We start from the raw sequence: 26,739 nt of genomic DNA, 5'->3' as shown, positions 1-26,739 counted from the left end.
GCTCATGTGTCTAAAATTTTACTGGTGGGGTAATAATCTAATAACAGTTAATTCGAATATCTTCACTCCCACTAGCCTTGTCGCATTTGATAAAATCTGACAATTGATAAATAGCAAAGATTTATATGCTTTACAACCATTAATGTGAACAAAATTATCTAATGACACAGTGATTTACACAATGACAAGCTCAAGCATTTGGTCATATTTAAATTTATTAATAACGGATGAGATTCCAAAGTAAAGATGGCAACCTGAACATACGTACCTACTCTGTACCCTCTTGAATCCCCACTTACCAAATTTTATAAGCTCCAAAACATACGGCAGCAAGTTGAGCATAGCAAAAAACAAATAAGCAAACAAATGGATTATTAAACTGGCAGCAGGCAAAGCCTAGTAACAGCTCTATTTGCACCAAAGTACAACCAAAAGTCTCAGGGATTCGTGGCACCAGGAAGTGGAACAAAGGTCTACATATGGAGGTGTAAAATACGGAAGATTGGACAAAAGCCTTTTCAGTAGCTATTTAATCCTTAGATCCCTTTTCCCAATCTACTTACAAAGATAACTGCTTCTCCCAAAACTGGAGAGGGTAAAACAGAGTGTCTGAATTGGGAAACCCAACCAATTAGGGATAGGGATACCACGTGAAACAGGGGGATTAAGTGGGATCCTATCCTCCACTCTGTTTCCAGAAGATTGGCAGCTAGGCCTCTATCCTCCAGGTAGGAGTTTAGAAGAATCTTCACTGGGCATCTTGGAACGGCACGGCAGGAAAGACGGATACAGATATCAAGGGTTTCTCAACAAAATAGCTTAGTCAGTTCCTACAGTGAAAGTCATGGTGAACCAGCCACCCACACACCTGGAGCTCTCAATCAGGTTATTATGGTGGCACCTTTAAGTAAGACCAGACAGCCAAGAATCACCAGCTATCAAACTACAGCCTCTAATATTAAAGACAGAATCCAAAACAAACTAAAAGAATAAATAATAATAACTTGGTAAAAACAGAGAAAACACTGTTGGAAAAGCTACAAAAAGACTATTATTAATAATATTTTCAGTGAGGTAAGAAAAAGTATTGCAACCTTGAAACAAGAAAAGGATATTATAAACTGGAATATTCTGAGAACAAAAAGCTATCTTAGAAATTAATAATATTAAATTTTAAAAACTTCTATACAATAGGTAAAATAGAAGTTGAGGAAATGTCCCTTAACACTGAGCTGAAAGAAAAAATAATTAGAAAACAGGAGAGAAAGGATCAGAAAATGAGAAGAGTAACCCAGGAGGCTCAACATTTAAATAATAAAAGATCCAAAGAGAAAAGAGAAAATGAAGGGAGGAAACCATAACAAAATAATTTAGGACAACTTCTTGGAACAGAAGGATATAAGCACATTAAAAGATGCTCGACATTGGTAGTCATGAGGGAAATGAAAAACAAAATGACAGTGAGAAACCACTAAACACCCACTGTAATGGAAAAGACAGACAATAACAAGTATTGGTGAGGGCGTGGAAAAACTGGAACCCCCACACACTGCTGGTTAGATTGTAAAATGATGCATCCACTTTGGAAAACAGTTTGACAGCCCCTCAAAAACTTAGAGAGAGAATTATCAGATGACTCAGCACTTCCACTCCTAAGCATATACTCAAAAGAAGTGAAGACAGGTACTCAAACAAATGCTTGTACACAAATGTTCATAGAACATTATTCACAATAGCCAAAAGGTGAAAATATAACTCAAATGTACATCAACTGATGAATGGATAAACAAAATGTGGTACATCTGTACCATGAGATATTACTCAGCCATAAGAATGAAGTACCGACACATGCTAAAATAGAGGGGAACTTCAAAAACATTGTGCTAAGTGAAAGGAGCCTGTCACAAAAAGTCACACATTTATGATTCCATTTATATGAACTGTCCAGGCAAATCTATGGAAACATAAACTAGATCAGTGGCTACTAGGGGTTGGAAGGGTAGAGAATTCGGAGTGACCGCTAACAGGTATGCGGCTTCTAACCAGGGTGATGAAACTTTCTAAAATTAGATAGTAGTGATGGTTCCAAAATTCTGTGGATATATTAAAAACCACTGAATTATACACCTTAAAAGAATGAATTTTGTTATATGAATTATATCTCAATAAAACTGTTATGTTTAAAGAAAAAAAAAGAACTGAAAAACATGAGTTTGCAGATTGAAAAGGTGCGCCCAATGAAAATAAAGCTGCACTTTGGTCTATTTTTTGCTTCATCATGAAATTTCAGAACACTGGAAATAAAGAGAAATATTTTAACAGAAACAATGAAAACTAGACAACAATGGAGCAATTCCATCGAAATTCTAATGAAATTATTTCCATAGATGAGAATTCTATATCTAGCCAAAACATCAATCAAGCATGTGGGCAGAATATTTTCAGAAATACGTCTCAAAAAAAAATCTTCCAACCATTACTTCCCAGGAAGCTACTAGAAATTGTGTTCCCCCCAAAACAAAACAACATGAGATGGAGGAAAAAAGAGCTCCAGTCCAAGAGTGAGGGGAAGAGCATCCCTCGAAATCAGTGAAGAAAGACACACCAGGCCAAGGCTTGGGGAGGCCTTGAGTTAATGGCAGATCTGAAAATGGGAAATTATTATTAAGTTCAAGGAAACCAAAAGTTGAACCGAAGGGGAAAGGTAATCACAGTATACTACATGCCTTAGCTACAAATAAGATTTATATTGACATAATAATGTAAACATTGAATTTCTGATCTAATAAAAATTACAATATACCTATATTGAGAGGATGGGAGGTTGGGAGGATGGCAGAATAGAATGGGTTCATTTGTTTGAAAGTGGAAGAATGGAAAAAAAATACTAAATTCTCACTTTTCACTGTAGGAATCAATGGATGATGTTAAAAGGTGAATAACCAAGAAGCAACAATAAAAGAAAGCCTTACTAGATATTCAGAGGACAATGTGAAAGAATCAGCTAAAACAGTTGAAAGTAGAAACTGCTGTTTTTCAGAACTGATTATATGCATGTGATGCATAACTTGCATAAAAACAACAATCACATAAAAAAAATGAATGATTTAAACCTAGAATGGGTTTAATATCCCTTTACCAAAGCACAAGATGCACATTAAACTAAAACACTATGTGATGTTAACCAAATATTCTTGGAATGCAAGAAATAATAATAATAATAAAATGGAAGAAAATCCTAAGTGGTCCTTATAATCATATGCATTTATCAAATTACTGATTCTGAAAATTTGCGTGAAGTTGCAGAGACCCTATTTCATATGATATATAATAATGTATACTTCCTCGCTTAGAGATAAATTTGCTAATGATTTTTTCTGCAATTACTTAATGGACTATTCAAACATAACATGAAGCTAATTGAAATTATTGATCACCTTCATCCTGATCTTGGGTACTTTCATCAGATGGTAACTTTAGTACCTTAGCTGCAACATTTCTCTAATTTCTCTAAGCTGATCATTATTGTCAATCTTATTACATTTAATGCATCACTCTCCTGCCTCCACCTGGCCCCTGAAACGTGCACGGTTTTCTCAAGATTATAGTTTTCTTAACTTAAGATATATGGAAATAATTCTTTTGAGAAAAAAATAAATGATTAATATGAAAAATGTTCTTTCCTTTCTAAAGGAATTCTCTTTTTATTACTGTTCTTATCTTCCCTATGATTTCCCTCTACCAATAAAGTCTTTTTTTCAGTCTATTCTCTTCATATATCACATATTATCCCAGCTTCCACATTAAATGTCTATAGTTTAAATGATGAAATTCCAAATTAAAGTAAGAAAAATAATTAAAAATAAAAAAAGAGGTGTAGTGTATTCTCATAAAAACAGTCATCAATAGCAAAATGTACTCATAACTGTGTTTTTGTGGATAATTAGGGATTTACTATACCAACAGTTAGAGACTGGATACACCTCCATCTTAAATCATGTGAATTAAAATACTGAACTATGATTAGGACTTCCTAATAAGGATGGCAACCATACGAAATAAAACTAGAACATGGAGAAGATAGTTATGAGGAAAACAGAAAACAATAAACTAAAATCTGAGCACCCAACACGATAGCGAACAAACAGTTGAAAATGACTAAAAGAGATCGTGCTTCCTTATTAGATGAGGAAAAGCCATCAGGGAAAAGGGACAGAAAAGAAGTTAATTGACTTTATCCTACCAATTAGAGAAAATGAGAAGTTCATAATAAAGCACTGATTGAAAGCTAGCTTGTTTCCGTTTCATTTCTTTAATTTCTCCTTATGGTTCAGAATTCTTGTGTCTTTCGCTGCCTGCACATTTAGTCATCCACAATGTTTATATCTGTTCACACTTGGTACTTGGTTCTAAATGACAACCTGCCTCTTCAAAATATGTTGTTAGTGTCGTGGAGTCAATTCTGACTCCTAGTGACCCCGTGTACAGCACAGTGGAACCCTGCCTGGTCTTTTTGCACCATCCTCTCACCTTCCAGTGCTATATCAGACAATGCTCCACAGCTATTCACAGGGTTTTCATGGCCAGTCTTTTTGGAAATGGGTGGCCAGGTCCTTCTTCCTAGTCTGTCTAGTCTGGAAGCTCCAGTGAAACCTGTCCGCCATGGGTGACCCTGCTGGTTTTTGAAATACAAGTGGTATAACTTTCAGCATCACAGAAGCATGCAGCCACCACAATGTGACAATGGACAGATGGGTGGTGTGATTCCTTGAACAGGAAACAAATTCACCTCACAGGTGAGAATACTGAATCTTAACCACTAGACCACCAGTGCTGGCTTCAGAATACAGGTCATAGTATTATACTGTGTTACTAGTTCTCCAAATGTGAAACTAAAACCTCCTTGAAACTCTTCCATGAAGAAAAGTCTATGAGTCAAATCCAGTTTTCCTATTGTTTTCATTAAAACACAAATATGTTCTAGTCCCACAGCACATGAAGATCTGTGACAACAACTTAAAACTCAACTGGCACATAGAGATTACCTAGTCTAAGATTACAGTCCTCCCCAGGATTTTAACCTCTTTAAAAGCAAGAGCTATATATTTGTACCTCTACAGCTCAACGATAGTCCCTGGCACAGAGAAGACAGGCCATATATGTTGGAAGAAGAAAAATGAATGAAAGATTCAACATACGATTTAAGTGAATGACATAACAAGTTGTGTTTCTCCTTCCAAAAATTATGCCAAGTGGGATGAGTTTCCATAAAAGCTGCAAAAACTTGGGCAGTCTTTTGCTATGTAAACTTGGAGCTACCTGGATTCACTCGACAAAGGAGATGGATGATATGATGCAGCCCTTGGAAAGAGTGTGCCTGGAGTATTTGACATCTTAGCCTGAATTTCCTCATCTGCAAAATGAAGGGACTTTATACTACTTCATGGTTTCAGTTGAAACTACAAAAAATAATAGAACTAAATTAAATAGCTCAATCCCTTGCACAAAGTACAGGTCAGGAACCCAACTCTACAAAATTTCTGATGTGGATCCATTTATCCTCTACTTGAATACTTTTAGTGATAAGGTGTTCATTACACTTCAAGGTAATGAATTATTTTTTTTAAAGATTGGCACCTGAGCTAATATCTGCTGCTAATCATCTTTTTTTTTTTTGCCTTCTTCTTCTTTTCCCCAAAGCCCCCCAGTACACAGCTGTATATCCTAGTTGTGAGTGCCTCTGGTTCTGCTATGTGGGACGCCACCTCAGCATGGCCTAATGAGCAGTGCCACGTCTGCCCCCAGGATCCAAACCGGTGAAACCCTGGGCCACCGAAGCAGAGTGCATGAACTTAATCACTCAGGGCAATGAATTTAATTTACAAGTAACATAAACATTTGAACGATCTTCCCAGGATTAAGCCAACACTAGCCTCCCCGGAACTGTCTCACTTGACCTTCTTATCCTGTCTGGAATATACACATTCTCTTTCTTTACTCTTCAGTATGTCTTTAATCCTTCTGAATAACTAGCCGGCACCTTTACGTGTTCCATGTTGTGCATGATCCACAGGATATTGCCCCTCCTTGGTGCACACTCCTGTGTGCTTCAGTTCTTTGAGCTGAAAAATCTACTAGTCTTTTCAGGTGAACTGTTTTTAAGTTAACTTTTCTCTACTCTGGTTTTCTGTATGAGGTTGGGCTTTTTTTTTTTTTTTTTTAACCAAATACACTGTTTTACTTATCCCTACAGCAATTCACCTTGTAGGTTGAGCTCACCATTTTATCAGATTCTTTTGACCCCTGATTCTGTCACCCCAAGTGCTAATTATGGCTCCCAGCTGCAACACACACACAAATAGGTCAAGCACATGATCACCGTGTCTTCATCTGAATCATTAATAATCATATCAAATAGGACAAGGTCAGGGGCAATGTCCTCCAGCATACCCCGACAGACTTCTATCCACCCTGATGGCAATTTATTAATCAATAGGCTTTGGATGAAGTAGTTCAACCAGCAATAAACTGAAAGAGTCACAACTAGATTTCAGTTTTATTCTTTTTATAAGGATCTCATGAGAGTCCCTGACACAGGCTTTGCTGAAATCAAGAAATAACACTGTTTCTTACTAAAAGGGAATGAAGATTATTAGACTTTAATATCTAAAAATCTATTTTGGAATTGCACTAATGCTCTATAGTAAGCTTATATGTCTACATATTTAGAGGTTTGTTCCCCACTATCTTTTAAAAACCAGCATTACTTTTGCTCACCTTCATTCTTGATGGATTATCAAAGATTATACACAACGGTTCTATGAATACACCATTTGCAATTCTTTTCACATTTTAGATATAATTCATCTGGGACTACATAATGAACTTATTCTAGTGGACGTTTATGAGGGCTTTTTCTGGGGGAAAGGGGGATATGGAAGAGCAGGGATCTGAGAGCAGTGTGTCCTGCATCTGAATATATTCCTTATGTTGCGAAAATCCCCTGCTTTATGAATTTCGTTGGGAGGCAACACCCACCTACCATCACAAAAGCCAAAAGGCCGGACACTCACTTTTCAGGGGCCTGTGCAGTCAAAACATGGGCACGTGACCTAGTGTTAGCTAACCAAACACAGCCAACCCTAACTCAGTTTTAGCAGCTAACATCCCAAAGAAGCAGGGAGAATGCAGACGCCATTTTGGCATCACCAGCAGAGGTAACAGCATCCAGTCACCCAGGGCAGCCAGGCCAGCGAAGCAAGAGACAATGTCAGGAGCCAACACTCCTGGTGGAAGCAGGGTGTTCAGTGGACAGCTCCATGGCCTGATTTGGGCTCTGGTTCTGGCTATCCAGCCTCCCACTCTTCCTGCCCATTTTTAAAGTTATCCCAGCAGGTCTGTCAGTCACACAACATCCTCTCAATAAACTTTTCTGATTAATTCAGCCAAAGAGAATTTCTGTTGCTTGTAGTAGAGAACTCTGGCTGGTAAATTTATTCAGAGCAGCCAGGCACTTTAATTACTTTGACACAAGTAGGTGGTTTCTGACTATCCCATTGTCTGAGGCCTGCTCTAATTGCTATGGGATCAGATTTCTAAATCTTCTGCTTGGAAGAATAGTTGTTTTGAGAGAAAAAATAAAGACTATAAATAGAAACGAAACATGGAATACAGATAAGTAGAAAAATAAGGAAAAAATTTAAAAATATGAATTAAGTAGTTCTGCTTTCTTTTCCTTGTTTGCCTTAAGTAGTGAAACTACTATAGTCTCTCATTCTTCCTGCTTCAAATATCACTCATTAATTCATATAAAAAAGTATTAGCTAAGCACCTAAAATGTGCCAGACACTCTGTGAGGCACTGGAGAGGCAGCCCCTGCTCTTGTGAAACCAAAGTCTCCCTAGCTCAGAGTCTCAGATGAAACAATTTTATCTGAGTTCATGAATAATCTCCTTTTTCACTTGTCATTCCTCATCACTTTGACCCTTAATGTTGAAGTGCTCTAGTCTTCAGTCCATGAAACTCTCTTCCATTTTCTGTGTTCATTCACTCATATGGTGTTTTAGTTATCGACTGCTGCACAACAAACTAACCCAAAACTTAGTGTCTTAAAACAACAACCGTTATATTATTTCACAAGATTCTTGGGCTGCAAATTCATAAAAAGCATACCAGAGACAACTCATCTTGGCTCCATGTGATATCTCTGAGCCTGGAATGCGTCCCCTACCCCACCCAAGATGGCTTCTTCAGTCACATGTCTGGCACTTAGCTAGGCTGGCTGGGCAAATGGCTTAGCTCGGATCTTATGTCTAGGGCCTAACTTCAACTGTCTTCTGGGTTCTCAGTTTTCCTCCTTGTAGTCTAGGGCCTCTCCCTTTCCTCATGGCCTCTCCACGTGGTCTCTCCAGCAGGACAACTGCAAGTAAAACACTGCTGGTCAGGATGCTCAAGAGTGCAAAACAAAAGCTGTCAGGGCCACAACTGGCACAGTGTCACTTCTACCATGTTGCTTTATTGATTAGAGTAAGTCACAAGCCCAGCCTAGATTAAGGGGCAGGGACTACACAAGGGTGTGAGTATCTGAAAGCATGCTACATTGAGAGCCACCAATGTAACAATTACCACACTTGGTGATCTCACCCAGTCCCCTTGTTAAATAACATCCATAACCCAGACAACTTCCAAATCTTTATCTTAGATCTCTCTCCTAAATTCCAGACTTATGTATCCAATTGCCTTGGGACACTTCCATTTACATATGTAATTGGCATCTCAACCTTAACCAATTTAAAACTGAGTTGCATTCTCTCCAGACTGCTCCTCTGCAGTCTGCCCCACCTCTCCTCATAGCAGCTCCACTATTGTAGTTGCTCAAGCCAAAATCCTTGGGGTCATCTTTGACTCCTCTTAGTCTCTCAAATCCCACATGAAATGCCATCAGCTCAACCTTGAAAATATATCCAGAATCCTACCTCTTCTCACCACCTCCACTGCTGACATCATCTCATGCTTAGACGGCTGTAATAGCCTCCTAACAGTCTCCCTGTTTCAGAACTTGCCCACTTTTCATTTGTTCTTAAGAAATCAGCCAGAGACCCAACTAAAATACAAGTCGGATCAGATCGTTTCTCTGCTCAACACCCTTTAGTGGTTTCTTATCACATTCTAAGTAAAAGCAAAATTCATTAAAACAAAACCCTACAAGGCCCAACACAATCTGGACCCCTCTGTGTCTTGGAATTTGTCTTGCCCTACTGTCATCCTTGCCTACTCCACTCCAGCCACAGGAGCCCTGCTGCTCCTCACAAGAGCCTTCTGTCTGGGATGCTCTTGCTTCAAATACATGTGTCTTTCTCCTTCACTTCCTTCCTTCAGATTTGTACCTAAATATTTCTCACCTTCTCAGCAAGGCCTTTGCTGACCACCACCATTTAAAGTTGTGCGTGCATGTACATGTGCACATCTATTTTATCTCACAGGAAAGCAGAAAAGTGCTCAATTTCCCCAGGATAGTTTAACCTGGAAACCAGAATACTGATGGAGAGCTACAGTTTTCATGAACAGATGTGGTACAAAATCATGCAAATTAAAGTATTCTCCATACATTTAGAAATCAAAACGTATGAGGCAGAGAAACCAAATAATTAGGTAAACTGTGTGGCAAGGTGAAAAGACAGAACATAACTTTCAGCTGCCATTTCCATATCTTAACATCACACATACCTCAGACCATCATATAAAACTAGGAAGATGGTTAACACTAGTAGGCTGCAGGGTGAAATGGCATAACAAAGATTTTTAGGCACAGAAGACTTGGGCTAAAGTCTTATCTTTACCCTTTTAACTTATCTGAATGATTTTAGTAAATCTGCTTTAAATTTGCTAAGCATTATTTTTCCTCATCAATAAAAAACTGAGTAACAATAATACATGCCTTATGTACTTCAAAGGGCTAAAGATGAAATCTAATGGGATCACATTTATGAGAGAGTGCTTGGTAGAATGTTAAGCACTATAAAAATAACATGTGAATTTTGGTGACACATAAATCACTTTATATAATTTTTGATGACAGTTTTGTTTCATGCGCAATACAGATTTTTGGTTTACATAATACTGCACATTAGTTTGCAATATTTCACTAGTTTACAGCACAGTAGAAGAAATAAAATGATTGCTCTAATGAATATCATGATTAACTATAAGTTTGCTCTTTTCTTCTTATACATAACTATTAAATGTGTATTGAAAAGTGCTGCTATACATACTTTGCTCTCATGTAATTTAAAAGAGAACAGAATAGTTATGTACTTTAATGGTAATATATATTTACATAATTATATTTACTATTAATATTCTTATTTCCACTGATGGAATCTGTTTTAAATTTTTCAGCATGGTGGTAACTAGAGTAATGTGGCACTTACTTGTCTTTGGCAAAAAATAAAAACTAAATTCCTTAACTTTCTGCTTAAGTAGAAAAAAAATTTAGCACTTTCACTATGTTTTATATTTTTCTTCCAAGTCTCAAATGCACGCAGGAAAAAAGATAGCTATCACAATATTTCAGACCATTACGAAACCAGTTACCTTTTCAAGCTAACTGAGCCACTTCTTGGTTAAAGATGCTCCTTCACATTTGACAACAAGCGGAGGAAGGTAGTACTCAAAATTGCACGCATCACAGGGGCCCACATGTTACATGATTGAGACATGAGCAACCTGGGCAGCCCATTTCCCAGGGTGCTCCCAACCTTGTAGCTTGCAGATCCTTATATCTGCACACGTTGAAACTATACAAGAATCTAAATTTTAGGAGCTTTTCACAGTACTTAAGAGACAGCTTATACTAGCAATATTCTATTATCCACCAAATCACTTTAATAATCACCTCCGAAGTCATTTCCTCAAGTATTCTTTCACATCACTAACTTTTCATCCCTTTTTCATTAATCTGGCCCTCAGAAGGCTTTTATGTAACCTAAAATGCCCTTCGTGGGAATAATATACAGCAGCTAGGCATACAGTTCTTTTTTAAAGCAAAGAACAGAAATATATTTATACAGTGTGTACACTATCATAAATAAGGATCTTGCACTTTGTGGAATTCAAATTATATAGATACCTCCAAAAACCCTTGAACACTTAATTCTAAAGTCCAAAGGAAACATCCAATAGTACCTAATGGATCTTAAATTATTTCACTTTGCCTCCATATCTAGAGTTTTAATGGGCATGAGGTATGGTTTTGATGGGCATAATGTACTGATTTTTCTTACTTTGTTTAAATTACTTATTCCCCTCCTTCAAAAAAGTACTATTAATTACATGGAACCACAAAATCAAAATCAACATTTTTTAGAAAAGAACTTTTGTTAACAATTTTGAAATATGGCAATATCATCATTAAGCTTAGGATATTGTAGATTAAAGTATTTGATACTGATTTTAGGGCTTACTAAATAACAAGGTCCTCTGTGTATGTGTGTGTATGTGTGTGTGTCTGTAAGTAGATCCCAGTGAAATACATGGGACAATATTGTAACTTACAAGTTTGCTTTATGGAAATTTAAAACACTTCATAATTAAAATAAAATTTTAAATGGCTATGTTTTAGACCAGTTTACAAAATTTATTTAAACTATAAAGAAGTTTAACTGTATTTAAGATTTAACTGCACGCAGGATCTTAAGTGCAGAATAGGAGAGGGCTGTGGAAAGAAAAAAGAAAGTTTCCTTTCCCTCTTCTGACCAAAGGCTCAACCTTAGCGAAGTTGGAAAAATAAACAAGAGATACAATATTGCAATTAGGATACAGAGTAAGATGGGTCTGAGTCCACCTTACTACAAGACGCTGGAAACTCACTTAATCTCCCTAACCCTGAGGCTTCTCTTTTGTAAAGTGGTGATATTCATAGGTCCATAAGGCTGTTGAGAGCATCAAAAGTGATAATGAAGGTACAGGCCCCAGCACAAAGCTCAATACATTTTAGTTGTTGGTCTTTAGTAATGTGCTCATACTTAAACATTCTTTCACCTCTCTTTCTGATCCCTCACTCATCATCCCAAGCCCACAGTGCCTCCTGTTTCCTACCCTATGCCCCTCATCAGATCTGCTCTAATTCCCAAGGCATTTCATGCTTTGAAATTACTATCGCCTTTCCATTGCTATGAAACATGCAAGAAAACAGTACGGTTTATTTCTGCTACATACTGGAGGAAAGCAATCTGATTAATCCATTAAAATATGTAAGAACCTTAATTTTTCTCGAGATATCGGCATACGTACAAACAAGCAATGAAAAAGCAGTGTAAGAAAATAAAAACTTTAGGAAATATTCAGGAAGTTATTTTCATGCTGGGCAACTGCCACCTAGTCAGGCTAATGCTGACAAGGAGTCTACACCTTCCCCAGCCAAACCGAGACTTGTGAGATACTTCTACAGCCTGGAGCTCTTCTCCCCACCTTCCCCAACTCTGATTGCAGAGATTCACTGAAACATTTTACTTAAAAGCAAACAAAAACTCAACAAACAAACCAGTTGTAGCAACACAAAAAAGCACAAAAAAGTGCTTCACCAGAGAGAGCAGAAGGATAGGAAATGAAAAGAACAGAAAAAGACAAAGAAAGATGGAAAAGAGGAAGGCAAAGAAACAATGGGAAAGCAAGGAAATAAACGTGGAGTGGAGAACTGAATGAAGAAGAGGCAAGGCACGGCAATCACAAGGCTTGAATGACACAGCTTGCCTCAGTCTCTACAAGGGAACGGGTTAATCTATGTCTTAACTCCCCCAGAGAAGTTAGGAATGAAATGTTGCCTGAAGAGTACTGCATATGTCCATGCTATCATGTGATTGATTTAAAAGGACCTGGGATGTCTCCACAAGAACTGGGACCAGGGAAAATTTCACTCACACAAAGAAGAATGATTATCTAAAAATTAGTCTTAATTAGTCAGCAAATATTGCAGGACAGTCAGTTTCTTTCCTTTTACATGGCAACTCCCACAGAATATAAAATCATCAAATGACGTCTGATCTGATACGCACACATTTTTGCCCTCAAAAACATTTAATTTTCTTTTAAAATTTGGAGGATATATTTTCACATTATTTGTGTTAGTTTCTCTATCAATGTTACTGAATTTAGGGGCCAATCTATTTTTCTTCCTTTTAACTTAATTATCCAACTTCGGGGGGAGGGGAGAAGTACATTTTTGAAATCTCTTTCGCACAAAACATTACAAAAGTTAGTCAAGTATACTGAGAAAAATCCAGGTTTAATTGAAATATTGCAAGTAGACATACTGGAAAATATGAAACCAAAATTCCAATTCTAAATCAGCTGAATACACTATTGACTCCAAAATCATCAATTAAACAAAAGAAATTATATTTGCATTGATGTATGAATGTGCATCCATTCTTGGTAGCATGTAATATATTCAACTGCTCAGCTCTAACTGTCCTTGTAGCCGTATTACCATATTATTCAAATGTATCTATCATTTATATGTAAATAGACATGATGAATGGCTTCTTCATAAGAACAATTTTCAAATGACAAACAGACACAGGCAGACATTAGTGAGATAAAAATGTTGCAAATACTCATTCTATTGTATATTTTTAAGGAAAAATGGAAACTATTTCAAAGTTTTTAAAAAGCAGTATGGTAATTACAAAATGAGACCTTAATACATTCACAATACCAACAGCTATTCTTCTCAATAAGTCTCCACCAATGTCATTTGTATCTTATAAATTACATGTTCTCAGATCCATCTGTGAAAATTGCGATGCTAATTATCATGGTTACATTTCATGATTCCACAGTTAAATGCTGAAGTGGTGCTACACAAATACCATATGTTTTTCTAAGAGAAATGGAGAAAGATTAATTACGAGTTCAAGTCCAAGTCTTCTAGCAGTAATACTCTCAACACAATAAGATCATTACATTGTGTGCTATGCAAATTGGAAGTTCTAATTAATAGCTGAAATACCAACCAAGGGGGAAAACTCTGAAGTCTAAATTGTAAGTATCAGGCTTTCTTCCACAAAAAAAGTCTTAATAAGGATGCTTTTGAGAAAGCGTTACAAGTCCAAAGAAAAAACATTTTTATTGTCTGTGAACTTCCTTCTATGGAGTAATCACCATCATGCTGTTTAATCCTATTTTATAAACCTAAAAATTACAGTGTATCCTAGTAAGAAATAGGTTATAAACAGATAATATACCTGATGAAAATTCAACTTAACATTTTTCAGGGTTTTCCTTTAAGATACGTGTCATGCAAAATTAAATCACATGTTCTCAGAAAAAATACTCACTTCAGTGTAGTAACCTAAAAACAAGACTCTGTGATAATACTATAAGAATTTTATTTATGTTTATAAAATATGAATTCTCATTTTACTCACCACATATTCAAAGACAAGTGTCAGTGTCTCCTTGGTGTGGATGATGTCATGAAGCAGCACTATGTTAGCATGTTTTAGTCCTTTTAACAGAGAAGCTGTAAAATAAAATGGACAAAGAGACAATTTACCTTGAGCAACAGTCAACTATTTCATTATCATTTTTGACACATTGTCAGATGAAATGTATCTATTTTTCAAGCCAATAACAATTCAGAGTCAACAGCAGAGGACCAAAGTGTTCATTTAGATTCAGCTTCCCCCAATTATTTCACATGTTGTTATTAATCTCTAGTTAGACTCCATTATGGTCAGAGAACATACTTTGTATGATTTCAATTCTTTTAAATTCGTTAAGGTTTGTTTTATTACCCAGGATATGGTTTATCTTGGTGGATATGCCACATTTAGGTAATATATATTCTGCGGATGTTGAGTGGAGAGTTCTATAAATGTTAATTAGAGCCTGTTGGTTGATGGTGTCCTTGAGATCTTCTACATACTTGCTGATTTTCTGAATAGCGGTTTTTATCAATGACTAAGAGAGGGGTGTTGACATGCCCAGCTGTAACTGGGAATTTGTCAACTTCTCATTTGAATTCTGCCAGTTTTGCTTTGTGTATTTTGGAGCTCTGTCATTTACTGTACAGTCATGTGTCGCTTAACAACAGGGACACATTCTGAGGAATGTGTTGTTAGGTGATTTCGTCATTGTGCAACCATCATATAGTGTACTTACACACACCTAGATGGCATAGCCTACTACACACCTAGGTTATATGGTACTAATCGTGCAGAACCACCATTGTTGCCCAAAACATCATTACATAGTGCATGACTGTATACACACTTAGGATTGCTATGTTTTCTTTGTGAGTTGGCCCCTTTTTCAACATAGAATGTGTCTCTTTTTCCCTAGTAATTTTCTTTGCTCTAAAGTGTGTTTTGTCTATTAATAAGCCACTCCAGCTTGCTTTAGAGTAGTTTTTATGTGGTGTATCTTTTTACATCTTTTCTCTTTTAGCCTACCAATATCATTATATTTGAAGTGAGTTTCTTAAAGACAGCATATTGTTGGCTCATATGTTTTTTTAATCCTTTCTCCCAGACTCTCAGTTTTAACAGATATTTAGACCATTTACACTTAATGTAAATATTAATGTACTGGGTCACCTGTCATTTGAATCTATTTTCCCTTGGACACCTTGTAATTTAGTCATTTCTCACTTGATTTTGACTTTTCTTCTATAATTCTCAGAAGATAAGATAAAGAGATATAACCATGTTTTAGCACACTAAAAGAAAAAGCAAATCTAGATTAATGTTTCACTCAAATAAAATGGTATTTTAGATATGCAATCACCATGCAAAAAAGGCTATACTGGCTAGTTCCCAGAGAAGGCAGAGATAAAGCATGTAGACTGTTAAGTTCTTGTATGACCTCAATGAATATGAGCTCCTGCTATTAGAGTTACTTTTATTGCTATAAATATCCATTGTCTTCCCCAGGCAAATCTGTTTCAGGACAGTATACTGTATCCTTAGTTCCAAGATAAACTTTAATAAGCACATAATTCACCCAAAGAAGGCCCTTCAGACCAAGAATTACTTGGTGTGGTTGGTTCTAACCCCAGAAGACAACAAGAAGTGTGTTCCCTCTAAACTGAATCAGCAGCATCAGTGTAGAGTCCAGGCCAGAGGAGTCTAAGCTAACTGCTGTGGGGAGGCCGTCTCCGTCGCCTGACAACATGTCTGCCATGGGCAAGTTAGCTTTCCATGCAAAAACCTTAGAGGTATAATAACTACAAATTTATTTTATCTGAGCTTTGTAAATTAGCATGCATGAGAAAATAATGATGAGAATTACAATAAAATTGCAGCACATGAACTTTGAAGAAACAACCACTACGTAGATTTATAGAGAGTTTAGTATTGTTAATTCCAATAATTTATAATCTTCCTTATTTTAATTATTCAACTAGCCCAGCAGCCTTAAACAATTAAAGCTTTATTAAATAGCTAGCTTTCTGACGTTAATCTGGGGACCAACCTCATATTTGCTCATTTTAAAAAGGACACTTACTCTAGCCTTCTGCACACTGCCCTAGGCTTCTGAGGCAGACATCCTCAGAGACCAGTATTTCCAACCACGACAGGGTATTTGAAAACGATGGCAGGTATGGTGCTTCGCACCCAGCCCATGCAGGAAGGTATGTAGGTGAACGAATTAAGGACCTAATGAATATCATGTTGTATGAAAGCAGCCTGGCTTTGTGAGGCAAGTTTTGGAAATATATTATATAATATCACTTGTAATTTTGACCAATTTCATTTTTCAAGTTATCCCCTCAGTTTTTCAATTCAGTGATGATCCATCTTATCAGCAACAACTCCAAAAAGGTACTGTAGCTTACACTTCACTGAGAATCCCACTCTCTGAGGACCCATTGCCTTGGAATTTTTGTTCACTTTTTCCCATTATTGCCTTTCCTCTCTCACCACTTACACCTAAATTGTTTCTCATTTCTCAAAGCAAAGTCTTCATACCCATCATTTCCCATTGCATTTTCCCTACAATTTCAGTAAACTTAAATCTCTGCTATCATTCACCATGGGAAAAAAATATTTTTTCCACACAGTAACCAATATTATAGAAAAAAATCATGCCATTTTTTTATATGATATTTCAACCATTTTTACATGAAGACTTAAAGCCTCTACATTTCATTCTAATAGGTCTCAATTATTACAGATTTTAGATTTCTAAATACATTTACATACACTTTAAAAGCACACTACTAGTTAAATAACTACTGATATCTGTTTTTGAATGCAAGCCCTCTTTCTTTTGGGATTAACATAACGAATTCGTATTTGGAAAAAGAGAGTCACTAACTTCAAAGCTGATAGAAAAATGGCATTGAAGAGCAGAAAAGCATCTACAATATCTACCAACAACAGGGTAGGTGACAGACCTGACTATCTCGGAGGCTGCCAACACAGCAGCCACTGCTCCCAGCAAGGTGCCAGATACTATAATTCCCGCTGTTATCAGGGCAAATGAGGCTTCCGGGCTGCCAAGTCAGTCCAGTGACTAACACCTACAAGTTCTAGAGCCAGGATGTCTTGCTTTTCAAGACAAACACTGTCAAAATAATCCTGCATGTAATCCTAATAACATCACAAATATACCACATTATTTTCTCAGCGTTTACATGCAAAACAAATCCTGGAATACTAGCACTAGTAATTCCAGCACGCTTGGTTTCCCCATAAATTTTAAGTAAACATATGGCAACATTTTAAATTCATTTCACCAGTGAGATTTGAAAAGGTACAATTGTACATGATGTAAATTACCCTTGTAATTAGGGTTGAGGGTGAAAATTCTCACAATAGTTTTAGGGCTGTGATGTTGAAACAATACAAAAACAGAAAAGCATCACTGCTCATAAAGGTAACTGCGCCTCTGACAAAGTCCCAGCAGGACAGAAGGACACAGACAGTCCTCCCTGAGTCTGGTAGCAGGATTCGCATATCCACTCATCATCACTGGCCATATTGAGACCTTGGCCTCTCACTTTGAGAATAAACAGCTTAAATTTCCACTTTACTTGGAAGAGAGAAATTTCACGTAAAGTCCAATCTCATTATGATTAAAATAAAATTTTAGTTAGAAAAATTTAGAGTATGTTCGTTTTATCAGGTTCCCACTGTAGTGGTTATTTTAAAAAGCAGTGTTAAGAAAGAAAGAAAGGCAAAACCCTTCTTTAATATTTCAGATAGTTTTCTAGGTCATTATCTGACATCCTACTAGGAAAGGAGAGATCACGAATAAACACAACCCATCCTTGCTCACTCTCCCTTTAGCCTCTGGAAAGAAATAGTCCATTCACATTTTCCTCTCATCTTTTCAAGTGTTCTTTTTCAGTGGGGCGGCCTGGAGGGGCTGCTACCTGACTTTTCTAAAAGACAAAAATTACTACCCGTTAAACCCAAGGAGCCAACCATATCTCAAGCCACAACCATAACAGACAAGAACTTTTTCTTCAAGTCCACAGCTAGATAGCTCCAAGACTGCCGAAATTCACTTTACACCAGAAATAGTAAAACTACTTACTTTCAATGAGAAGTTCTATCTCACTTGCCAGTGGATTCTGAATATTTTCACAGCTAAAATATTCTGAATGGGAAAATCTTGGAAGTGAACAACAACAAAAATACACATAGGGAAAAGACACAATGCTTGTTTAGGGGGTGGCCCTGTGGCTGAGTGGTGGGTTCACGCACTCCGCTTCAGTGGCCCAGGGTTTCACCAGTTCAGATCCTGGGCGTGGACATGGCACCACTCATCAGGCCACGCTGAGGCAGCGTCCCACATGCTACAGCTAGAAGGACTAACAACTAAAAAGAAATATACAACTATATACTGGGGGGATTTGGAGAGAAAAAGGAAGACAAAAAAAAGATTGGCAACAGATGTTAGCTCAGGTGCTAATCTTTAAAAAAAAAATGCTTGTTTAACTGTGTGTGTGATGAGTAGATGGTCTAGACAGAGAAAAGAACATGTGTGTACCTTGAGAACTGATACACAGCTCCAGGCTAACTTGTGCACAGTTCTGTAAGGTGGGCCATCTACTTCAGTACATACCAGGAGAAATGCTGTGGTTCTACTCAGTTCTGGACCTTCCCCTTAATGATATCTAATATGATAAACACACACACACACAACCATAAACTAATAAATGAAAAAGTGAAAGAATCAGGTTAAAAAATGAAATTGTAGGGGCTGGCCCCGTGGCCGAGTGGTTAAGTTCGCGCGCTCCGCTGCAGGCGGCTCAGTGTTTCGTCGGTTCGAATCCTGGGCGCGGACATGGCACTGCTCGTCAGACCACGCTGAGGCAGCGTCCCACATGCCACAACTAGAGGAACCCACAACGAAGAATACACAACTATGTACCGGGGGGCTTTGGGGAGAAAAAGGAAAAAATAAAATCTTTAAAAAAAAAAAAAAAAAAATGAAATTGTATCTTTGACTCCATTTTTGCTTTTTATACTTTATACACACATACCTACAAAGAGTGAACCCTGTGTTATGGGGAAAGAGGTCACAGCTAACTGAAAACACAAGGTTAAAACAAACGTGATGTCATATAATTTAATTTAGCTAAAGTCCCATTCAGGATTTAGAGACATGATTTTTGCTCACGAGATGTCATTGAAGTATGGAAAGATAATACAACAGGTTAAAAATACTTCATAAATATCACATAAATTGTTTTCTACCCATCAAAAAGTCTCCTGTTTTCACTTGCTCCTTAGCTAAATTTTTCTATTTGGGGATGGATAAAATTCAGTCCCACTGGGTACTCCTCCTGCTCTGCTGGCCTCTTACTTTCCCCACCATCTCAGACCTGAAACGTGATATTGGAAATCACAGCCCCAACCATTGCCTATTGCCCGTTGCCATCAATACCTATTTATCCAACGCTTTACCACCAGCAAAGAGCAGTCAGCTGGGGCTACTTCCTCACTGCAGCCTCACACGACCACATCGACTGTGCACTAAATCACTTCACAGAGCACATTCCTCTAAGAGTGCAGCTTAACCACAGGAAACTGCCACTATGGGACATTTTTGACCCACTATCACAGTAACCTCACATGGTCCAATCTAATAGATTTTCCAGGATTCAAAGTAATTTTATCTGTTTCACAAATGCATTGTTATTCTTACCACTGTTAATATTCAAACCAGTTAATCTGCCGCCAAATGTCCAAGAATTGACTCTACGTAGAAAAAAAAGTTAGGAAGAATCTACCTATCAAACTATGGTTATAGCTGAGGAGAAGAATATAGAAACAATTTAATTTTATACATATACCTCTCTATATCATTTGCATTGTTTACGATAAATATGTATTACTATTATAATAAAAAAGAGATATCTAGATAAGTTATTACAAATAGATTGGCTAAAAAGAATTGAAATACCACTACAAAATACAAGGCAAACAGATATTTAACTACACAACTAATGCACAACTACGATGATGAACCATTATAACTGCAGTGTATTCTTTACTGCTAATCCCTCCTCACCAGAGCACTGGGGCAAATTCTTGCATTATGAAGGCTCTTTTCCCATCCCAGAACACTGCAGCTCCTGGATCAGCCTCTAATTTCTCTCATATCACATGTTAATCTAAAATGTTGAAACTGTTTCTTGTTTAAATAGTTACTTCCCTGCAGTAAGATTAATTTACTCACTGCAAAAGATTCCTAGTTTTATTGTCTCTAATATACTCCCAGTTGAACCTGTAAATGACCCACCAGCTGCTTTTCCATGCTCTAGCTACTCTTGTTGTTTGCCCCGGAAAGATCCATGCATACGCAGGTAGCATATGAACACTAGACATGTGGTTCTTCTCAAACATAAACATCTTGCTAGGAACTTCTGCAGAAATAAATCTTGCTAAGCAACAGGGGAGGGATAGCGGTAGGTATGCTCCATGTACTGTCTTTAGGCAGAAAAGAGACAATTTAGCAGCTGAGGATTACTGGAAGATTTGATAACAGAGGAGTTGTTTTTGTCTGGCTATAGAAACAAAGTTTAAAAACTGTTAGGTGGTGTGCTTTATTTGAACTATTTTGCACTTTATTACATGTAGGTTACATGTACAGTCTGTAAGAATACTACAAAGCATGCAATAAAAAAAATGTAGTTTGGCATCAAGCCCCTTATATCTTCTGGTTAAGAAGAATAAACATTTATATCATAATAGCTATTGCTGTTTGATGAGACTTAAATCAACCTCTCCTTACACGAATAGCTATTATTGTATTTTTTACAAAAATAAAGATAAACGTAAAGCCAGGAAATATGTTCTTTGCATAGCTGCAAGTACCAGCACCTGAGGGCCTACAGATATGACACTTGACTTTGCAAGAAGCCAGTCAAGTGTAGGAGGCCTGTCAGATTCCTCCATAAAGCAAGGTAATTTTGCAGCATATTTCCAGACACAGGAGACTCCATTCCCCTTTGTCAGGAAGTAGGCTGTTCATGTCATCACAACCACAGCCACAAGCCCACCATGAGGTGCTTCTCAAAGTGTGGTCCTTCAACCATTTACATCAAGGTCAAGTGATGTGCCTGAATCAATGCAAACTCATTAGGTCCTACCTGAAACCTGCCAAGTCCAAATCAATGGAGATGGGACCCAAAAATTATCCAACAAGGGCCAGTCCAGTGAGGCAGCAGTTAAGTTCGCACATTCCACTTTGGCAGCCCAGGGTTCATCAGTTCGAATCCTAGTCCCGGGTGTGGACCTATGTACTGCTTTTCAAGCCTTGCCGTGGCAGGCGTCCCACATATATAGTAGAGGAAGATGGGCACATATGTTAGCTCAGGGCCAGTCTTTCTCAGCAAAAAAAACAGAGGAAGATTGGTGGCACATGTTAGCTCAGGGCTAATCTTCCTCAAAAAAAGAAAGAAAGAAAGAAAGAATCATCCAACAAATATTTATTTAACATGTATTATGTGCCAATCACTAAGCATAGCGGAAACACAGACAAAACTCTTGTCCCCAGGAAGTTATATTCTATATTTTGTCTGAGCTGTCAATTCACTGCTTATGCATCCTAAAGTTTGAAAAGCATTTTTATGCTATTGATATGGAGGAATCGGTAGCATGTTAAGGCTGTGTGTGTGTGTTTATGAACTTACATTTCTACTCACTGCTCCACAAGCGAATCAATAGAAACAGCAGGTCAATCAATCAGTTCATCTATCTCTAGTCTCTCTCTCTCTCATACACATTTGTGTGCACACACACACACACACACACACAGCCATTGAGAGAGATTCCACTGAAAGATATAAAGTCTTGAGCCAGAAGGCAAATTTTCAATATTCTGAAAATTTTATGGTATTGTGATGTGTGTGGTGCTTTTCCTGTTCAGTTCAAAAACCCAACAAAAGTCAGCTCAAAAAGTTTTTCACCGCAACTAATATATACAACTATGTACTGAGGGGATCTGGGGAGAAAAAGCAGGAAAAAAAAGTTTTTCAGTATGAATAAAATGTTGATAAGTTCATGAATATATAGCCTTTTCAATCCTATAACAATTTCTAAAATCTGTGAAAGAGTAAGATTTTATGTAAAACATTTGCAAGAAGCACTGTATCAGAACCAGAGCTTGATAAACACATAGAGAAGGTAGGTCTAGAGATACTGTAGCCAGATTAGGAGGACAGAAGGAAGAGAAGTAAAAGACCATAAAAAAATGAATAAAAATTTTGGTTAGTGTTAATTCTTACCTTTGAAAATTCCCTGAATTAAAATTTCAAACATACAGCTACTTCATTTGACTGAATAACAAAATCAAAGCTATAAAAATGACAAATTACTGCATAATTCAGTGGAAAGTGCACAGTCCCAGAGCCCTGTGTTTTTCACAGCATCAGTTAACCTTCAGGCAGTCATTCACCTTCAGTCTTATCTCCCCATGACAAAACTCAGTAAACTGTCCCTAAGCCTGGACAAGGCCTGGAAATCCTTCATGCTGTCTCTAATCAGTGATGGCCCTGGTAGGAACCCAAGTTCATCCCAGCCCTGAGTGAGTTCTGTCACTAATACACTGCATCCCAATTTGCTCCTCTCCCACCAGTGTTCTTTCTTCCTGTCAGTGTCTGGGGATGCTCAACTGCTGATGACACAATGATTGGCACACTCTATCACTCAAATGTTCAAGAGTTTCACAAGATATTTAATCTAAGAAAAGCAATTAAGGATTTAGTCAAGGATTGCCTTCTAACTGTGTGGTAGCAGGACTGGCAAGCCCATCTCCAAGTGCTCTCATTTCTCTTCTGCTTCACATTCTTCCAGCCACTGCATTTGAAGGAGACCATTCTATATTTGGAAATACACAAAAGCAAGATAGGAAAACAAATATACCTATAAATGGTAGAGTCACTTATCTCCACTGTTCAGTATTCAGAAGCCTATGATGGTAAAAATAAAAGTGTTCATGTAAGGTTACATGGCCAAAATGTTATTTAATGAGTTTGGGGAGAGGCTCCTCCTAATCTTTTCTGAAAATAAGGACTTCCTAATCTCCTTGACACTAGAGAAGTCACTTCAATACAAAAATAGTAAGAATAAATTTTAAAATTGTTATTAGAGTCTCGTTTTCTTTAAAGTCATTGTCTACTTGTCAGAAACTGGTAACACCTTACAAGTGCTAGATTTCATGCAATGTGTTAGACAATTGCTTGAGATGAAATAGTTATGCACTATGATAACTCTATGAGTAAAGTAAAAGATAAGTTGTACATTATATATTTTATGTTTCTAAACTAGAAAAGTACCTTCAGGTTGTCATGGTAGTTAAAAAAACAAACAACAATAACAAAAAACAGCCATTCAAGAAAATGACAATGGGGAAAAAATGTTTCTCTGCCACAGTCTCAAATTTTCCAGAAATTTTCCACCTCTATCTCCACCACTACCAACCAGGGGGATTGGGGGAAGGTTAATTTGATCACGCTCATCTAGGTAGAAAACTGTCTGACTCCTGACACTTTGAGCCTCAAACATCATGACCAGGGAGGGGCTTTTCTTAGCATCTCTGCAAGGTACACTCGTGACTGGTACTGACAACAGCTCTTGCTCACACAACCTGGCTTTCCATGTAAGAAGGCAGCTCATGAGAACGATGGCAAACACCCACCTGTCATGAGCATTATCACCATTTTCCCAAATGTACTGTACCTCCCATTGACCCACATTTCCTTTTCTAATAAAATTTCATATTGTTTGATATATATTATACACACATAAACATACGTGTAAAATCTTAGTGCACTAAATACACCTATGATTTGACTTATACAAATGGTGATGACTCATCACGCACAGCTGAAACAGTCCTCATAGAACTGTACAGTTGAGTGTCACCTTCAAGAGCATCTTATCCAACCCTTCATTTGACAAGTGAGGAGACTAAAATATACAGAAGTTTGGCCACAGGTCTCAAACCCTGCCATCCTGACTCCTGCTACAGTATAATTCTGTATCTGTAATCAAAATAAGCATTGTCTGCTTCTCTCTTTGTCCTGGTTTTCTTGTCTTCATTCCTAGTGTTTTGCTGTGATCTTGCTTTCCCTCTATCTTTGTATCTTTCCAGGCATTGATGGCAGAAAAACCTGAAGCTAAGAAGACTAGAAGGGCATGAGATGTGTCAAATATATCTGTGCAACTGTTCACTTGCAGCATCCCCACCTAGACTAAAGAGGTTTAAAAACGAGTAATGAGTAAAGGAGAGAGAAAAAGGAAAAAGTGCTGTTGGAATCCGCTTTTTAAAATTGCCTTTATCTGATCAAATCACTTCTCTTCCTAGAACCTTTCAATAGCTGCTTAACAGGACGTACAAGGGTCTGCACATAGCGCTCTTGATGGCACTCTCCCCTCTGCTCCCCTGACTCCCTGCCACACTTTGATCTTCAGCCATATGGAGCTTCCTGCTGATCTCCAACTCACCACGTCCTCTCAGACCTCAGGGATGTCATCCCTTCTGTTACCTCTTCCCCAGCCTCTGAGCCTTACCAATTCCTACCATCTCTTCAGATCTTAACTTAGCTATCATTTCCTTTGGAAGCCTCTACTGACACCCAAGGATCAAGTTAGGACCATTTTCTTTCAGTCCCTCATCTCTGCGAGTTGTCCTGTTCTGGTGCTATAACGACCCAATGACCTATCTCCGCCTGTCTATATCCACCACTTACTCATTATTTGCTCTTACCCCTGCTGTGCTCATAGCACTCAATTCACTGGTGAGTTTACAGAAGATCCCTATTAAGTACTGACTGAATAATGTATTTGTGAACAAGAAAAAGAAAATCCTGAAATAATCTTCTATAAGTCACCATAAGCAGCGCAGTTCCTAGTATTGCACTCCGCTGTAGATTGGTTATCTTATTACAATGTGTTTAGTTCAGCTTGGATATGATGATCAAAATAAGTCCACTCTCATTTTTGTAATAACTGACAGACACACTGAGGCTATATATTTCACTGAATTTTAAAAAGAAGCAAAGAAACGTCCTAGAGGATGTCATTAGGAGTTTTCCCATCATAAGTAGGGGAAATGCTATATACTAATATAATAACTTTCCACTCATATTTCAGATTATGGAAAGATGGCAAGAGATTTGTTTGAAAGTATAATTTACTTCTAAAATCTCATGTTAGAAATGAAAATTACATCCTAACATTTTACCTAGCAAGAGACAAGCTCACAAACAATAATGCAGTATCAACGAGAAAAGGACAAAGATGTTCTAACCCACACGTGGTTTGAATCCAACCCACAGACTTGGTTTGCTTGCCTTGTGCAATGTTTCAGAAATTTTATTACATATTTAAAACTCATGGGATTTCACATAAGGTACACAACTTTGGTTTTTCTAGAAAAATCAGACGTGGGTAAAAGTTGCGTGGGTGGAGCTACACAACTGGCCCCTTTTGCAAGACATTACTGCTATGGTTCCTCACCCTCCTCATCCCCCAGGGTGGCAGAGGCTTGTATAGCCTGTCTTTGGATGGACCTCTAAGTCTGTGATCTCTGAATTAATATTTGAGGGTCATGTTTAAAGTCCAACACCACTTTGATTGTATAAACTAAAGTAATAATTATGGAGAAACTGGAAGTAGCCAATTCAAAGTGGATTTTGTGAGGCTCACAAACTGATAAACAAAAGTAAGAAAGGGGACTAGAAGAGAACAAGGAAGAAGTTGTTATTACAGGAAGATCACCATTCTTAACCAAAGAAGAATAAACAGAAATGAAATTATAACTATTTCAAATTGTTCATCTCAAAGCCCCAGCGAGACCCACCAGGTAAAATAGGAGACCCTTAGAGTAACTAGCACAGGAGCTTTTTTCTACGTCATTGACTGACAGACCTAAACAGACCATGCAGGACATTTAGTCCAACTGATGCACTTTTTCAGATAAGAATATGTGGCCCAGAGAGATCGTCAAGAGTCATAGAGTTTGATACATCGCTTTCCCTTTCCAGCCCTCCGTTTCTCCAATTCATTCTCAGAGACTCAGAAAAAAATGTCAGGTAGACATTAAATATCTGATATTTACACCCTAGGAAAATGATAAATAAAGAAACAAAATGGACTTATTCGAGGTAGACTTATTCAAGGCCTTGGTAGCTAAAGGCCACGCTGGGCCAAGAGCCAGGACTGTGATTCCCAAACCATTATGCTATTCTTCTACCTGTAACTGCAGAGTTTTAAGTCT

At 37.6% G+C, this 26,739-nt stretch overlaps 1 protein-coding gene across 6 annotated transcripts in view; it reads right to left on the bottom strand.

The window, feature by feature from the left end:
- The window catches only part of CDK14 (cyclin dependent kinase 14), a 549,770-nt gene that overhangs the window by 293,727 nt on the left and 229,304 nt on the right, over positions 1-26,739 (bottom strand). For all 6 annotated transcript variants that reach the window (XM_023639167.2, XM_070264492.1, XM_070264491.1 and 3 more), the window contains one exon: positions 14,427-14,521. In XM_023639167.2, the coding sequence (XP_023494935.1) occupies positions 14,427-14,521 (95 nt within the window). The remainder of the gene's footprint in view (positions 1-14,426; positions 14,522-26,739) is intronic.

The sequence above is a fragment of the Equus caballus genome, chromosome 4 (assembly GCF_041296265.1).
Source record: "Equus caballus isolate H_3958 breed thoroughbred chromosome 4, TB-T2T, whole genome shotgun sequence".
NCBI classification, from domain to species: Eukaryota; Metazoa; Chordata; class Mammalia; order Perissodactyla; family Equidae; genus Equus; species Equus caballus.
Note: the sequence above shows the minus strand (reverse complement) of the source record. Positions and strands in the feature narration are given on the sequence as shown.